Raw genomic sequence first — 3,575 nt, 5'->3', positions numbered from 1 at the left:
TAACATATTTTGATTGTAGTCACTTGTTCTCATATGCCAAGTGTAAGGCTTATATCAGTTTTCATGTTGCAGAGCTTATATGCCTTGTAATTTCCATGTGTCATGGCTTATGACTTGAATGGTCATGAAGATTGATGTAAAACATGCTGATGGGACGAAATCTGAGCAGTCAGCTGCAGCGGTTAGAATGTTGCAGTATTGAGCCCATTTTGCAGCACTCTCTCTTTCTTCTTTCTTGCTCCCATTGAATCCAAAGTTTAGATCTCATATTCCAGAAAATGTTATACACAGCTTGTACAAATCTTGACAATATATACTTTGTATATTTATGGAGAATTTTAGAAACAGCCAAACTCTGGACATGTGGAACTTTTACAGAGTTTTAGAATTTCAACAACCCGAGGGGGGTTGAGGGTGGTTCGAGCTTTGCTCGAAGAGGCTAGTCAATTGTGACCACTTGAAGAAGATTCAAGCATTGAGAAACTGCTTGAGCGACTATATTTACAAATTTTTAAAATCAAAACTAAAATATTTACATGCACATATCAAACATGCAGAGCTGAGAACCCACCACACGAAAATAATTAACATATAAACATGATTGCGCTTGTTGTACAAAGTGATCATGAAAAGTAATAGGAATGAACTTCACATGGTGTGAGTTATGATGCGTTGTTTCTCCATGAATCTAGTAGTGGAACATCTCATATAAAATTCTGATCATCGAAATCGGCATGGCACAATCTAATCTAGTCAAGCCCCACCAAACTGCTGCACTTCTGAGGCTTCTGATTTTCCGGCACTCCACATAAACATATATGACCAATGCTGATATATGCCAAATTTTTTAAATATATTCTAGTGGATCTTATAGATTTCTAGCCCTTAGATATTAGTCATGAAATACAAGAATCTAACTGTAAAAAAGTAGCAAAAACTAAGATCTGTCGAAGCATACTAAAAATCTTAATATATATCGCCAAAAGTAAAGTAAAAGCAGAAACATTCTCAACTGTACATACATAGAAAAAAGGCCAATGGAAGTTTAAGATGAGAGTAATTAAAAAGAAAAATGTAGGAAATTTAATTGAAATTTAATTAAAATTTCCTTTCTCAACCACATATGCATAATCCAATAATATCTAACGCAAATTTAGGGTTTAGGACGAAGCATTGGAAATTGGTGTTCCTGATCTGATCTTGATGTTGTCCACATTTGTAGTTTCGTACACAGGCAAGCCGCTCGAGTAAAAACCCAGGTCATAATTCTGCAGCTCGAAAAGATCAGAGCTCGAATCACTCTCTGCACCTTCATCTTCCTCCTCGTCGTCAACAACCTCACTTAGCCTTTTGAGCAAACCCTTGTGATCTAGCTCGGAACTAATCTTATACTTCTCCGATAATTTGAACTTCTCATGATCCAACCAAGTCAGTTCTTTGTTTGATGATCTTTTGTCATCGAAGTTCGTATTGTACTTCGATAAAGAAACCGCTTGCTGCTGCTGTTGATATTGCTGCTTGTGATTATCCGAATAGCTTCTCAAATCTTTGTAGCTCTTGGAGGCTGCCGTTTGTGCATGGCTATAAGGAGGAGGTGTTCGAAACCCTGAACTCGATGAGGAATACACGGACTTGGCATCCGTGGTGCTCGAGCTTCGAAAATGACTAATGCTGCTCCTCCTCCTCCGCCTCCCACCTGGGCTCTCTTCCTCGTCTTTCATGGACTGCGTGGCGCTGGATTTTGACTTCTTCTTCTTGGATGCTGATTGGTTGAATAGAGAATTCAAGAAGCTGGCTAGTCTCCCGCCTGGAGAGCTCGGCTGCTTGTATTTCTTGTCTTTGATGTTGTTTTGCTTTTCCACCGCCACGTGGTTATGGTGATTAGGGTTTTGCTGAGGATGATGGAGCATGTGTCTTATAGGCATATCAAGGCTGATTCTGCCTCCTCTCCATGAAGATCTGTCTTCTTTCATCATCCTCTGCGAAAATGCCGAAGTGTTGCTGCTGCTGTTGTTGTTATGGCTGCTGGGAGCTTCAATGTATCCTGAGAAGTACCTTGCAGCTTCGAAAACATCGAGCTCCCCGGAGTCGTTCCTGTGGTGGAACGATTTCTTGTGTATCTTATCAGCTCCAGGGTCTGCCGAGAGCACCCCTGTACTAATAATAGACATGTTTGAGACTGTGAAATTTTGAAATTGAGTTTATTGTATTATGAAAATTTGAAAATATGGGGTTTTTTTGATTTGCAGGTAATGCTTGTTTGAATTTGTGACTGGTGTTGAAGGTATTTATGGGGGAGGGAAGAGTAGTTGTGAGATGTTAGCATAAAAGGAGGGTTTTGTGAGATTGTGGACAGATTGATGGGTTTGAAATGATTGATAGTAGTGGGGAAGCTGGCTTTAAAATAATCAACAATTCATATGCTTTTTAGTCTATATAAATATGCATTTCAACTCTCTATTTGGAGGTTTTGGAAACGTTTTTTCAAATTAATAATATAATGTTATGTGAGAAATTTAAAACTCATGACATCGTATTACTAATTTACTAGTATGAAATATCAGGTGTTTTTTTAATGGTATAGACAAGTCATTTTTATTGAGTGTTTTCAGCGCTAAATTTATCACATATTACCGTCATTTGTATAATCTCTGTAATAATAAAAGTAGGGCCTACTAATATATGTGGATCTTATCCTTATTAAAAAAATAGTACAAATAATGATATAAATATGTAATAAGAGTAACATTTTCGTTAAAATTCATCCTTATGATCAGTCTTTGGTGAGTTAATTAAAACCAGAGGAGTTTGCGCTAGGGATGGTGGGGAAGGGCAAAGACCTGTGTTTCCTTGGATTCTAGGGCTTCTAATCTTTAGGATGAGGAGATGGGGAATTGGCTCTCAAGTGGGGTGTTGGCCATGGTCTATGGCGACTATAGGCATGTAGTGTTTGCTGACTTTTTTGTGCATATCATCATAGGTTTGGAGAATTTGGTAGATGCCACCAAACTTTTGTGAGCTTGGAAGTCACTCTTTAATAAAATAAAACGAAAGTTTATTGTTGGCCAAGTAATTTTTGACGCACTTAGATTTTTCTATGGCCCAGTAATATTTTGCTGCCTCCTCTCATTTATATGGCCTTCTAATATCTGTCTGCCTCCTCCTCTTTAGAGGAGTCTTGGTTTTACTTTCAGAGAAAATAGTTACAAGGATTGGAATTTGAACCCTAATGCCTCCTAATGGAAGTTGGTTTAGAAACTATACGAAACAGTGTCAGTATAATCAACTAAAGATTAGTTGGTTGATCAGTCTCAACTTTGCCACTATAAGAAGAATATTATATATGTACGGTTATTACGCATGCGCACATGCGTCAGTGCACGAATAATTCTTACAATACTTTGCTTATAGATCACATGTGCGTGAATAATCGCTACCACTACTCACTACTCTTCTTAGAAAGCATGCACAATGACAATCCAATGCACTAGGATGATGTGATCTTTGTCTAAATTGTGGCAGATATATATCATCTCAGTGGATCAACTTGTAACTTAAAATGACTAGACAAACTT

At 37.8% G+C, this 3,575-nt stretch overlaps 1 protein-coding gene across 1 annotated transcript; it reads right to left on the bottom strand.

The window, feature by feature from the left end:
* Positions 1–945: 945 nt before the first annotated feature.
* LOC126608942 (protein BIG GRAIN 1-like E) lies at positions 946–2,376 on the bottom strand. Its single transcript, XM_050276957.1, has one exon. It carries the CDS (start codon positions 2,169–2,171, stop codon positions 1,161–1,163), a length of 1,011 nt encoding a protein of 336 aa, XP_050132914.1. The 5' UTR covers positions 2,172–2,376; the 3' UTR covers positions 946–1,160.
* Between the last annotated feature and the right edge of the window lie 1,199 nt (positions 2,377–3,575).

The sequence above is a fragment of the Malus sylvestris genome, chromosome 16 (genome assembly GCF_916048215.2).
Source record: "Malus sylvestris chromosome 16, drMalSylv7.2, whole genome shotgun sequence".
Lineage (NCBI taxonomy): Eukaryota > Viridiplantae > Streptophyta > Magnoliopsida > Rosales > Rosaceae > Malus > Malus sylvestris.
Note: the sequence above shows the minus strand (reverse complement) of the source record. Positions and strands in the feature narration are given on the sequence as shown.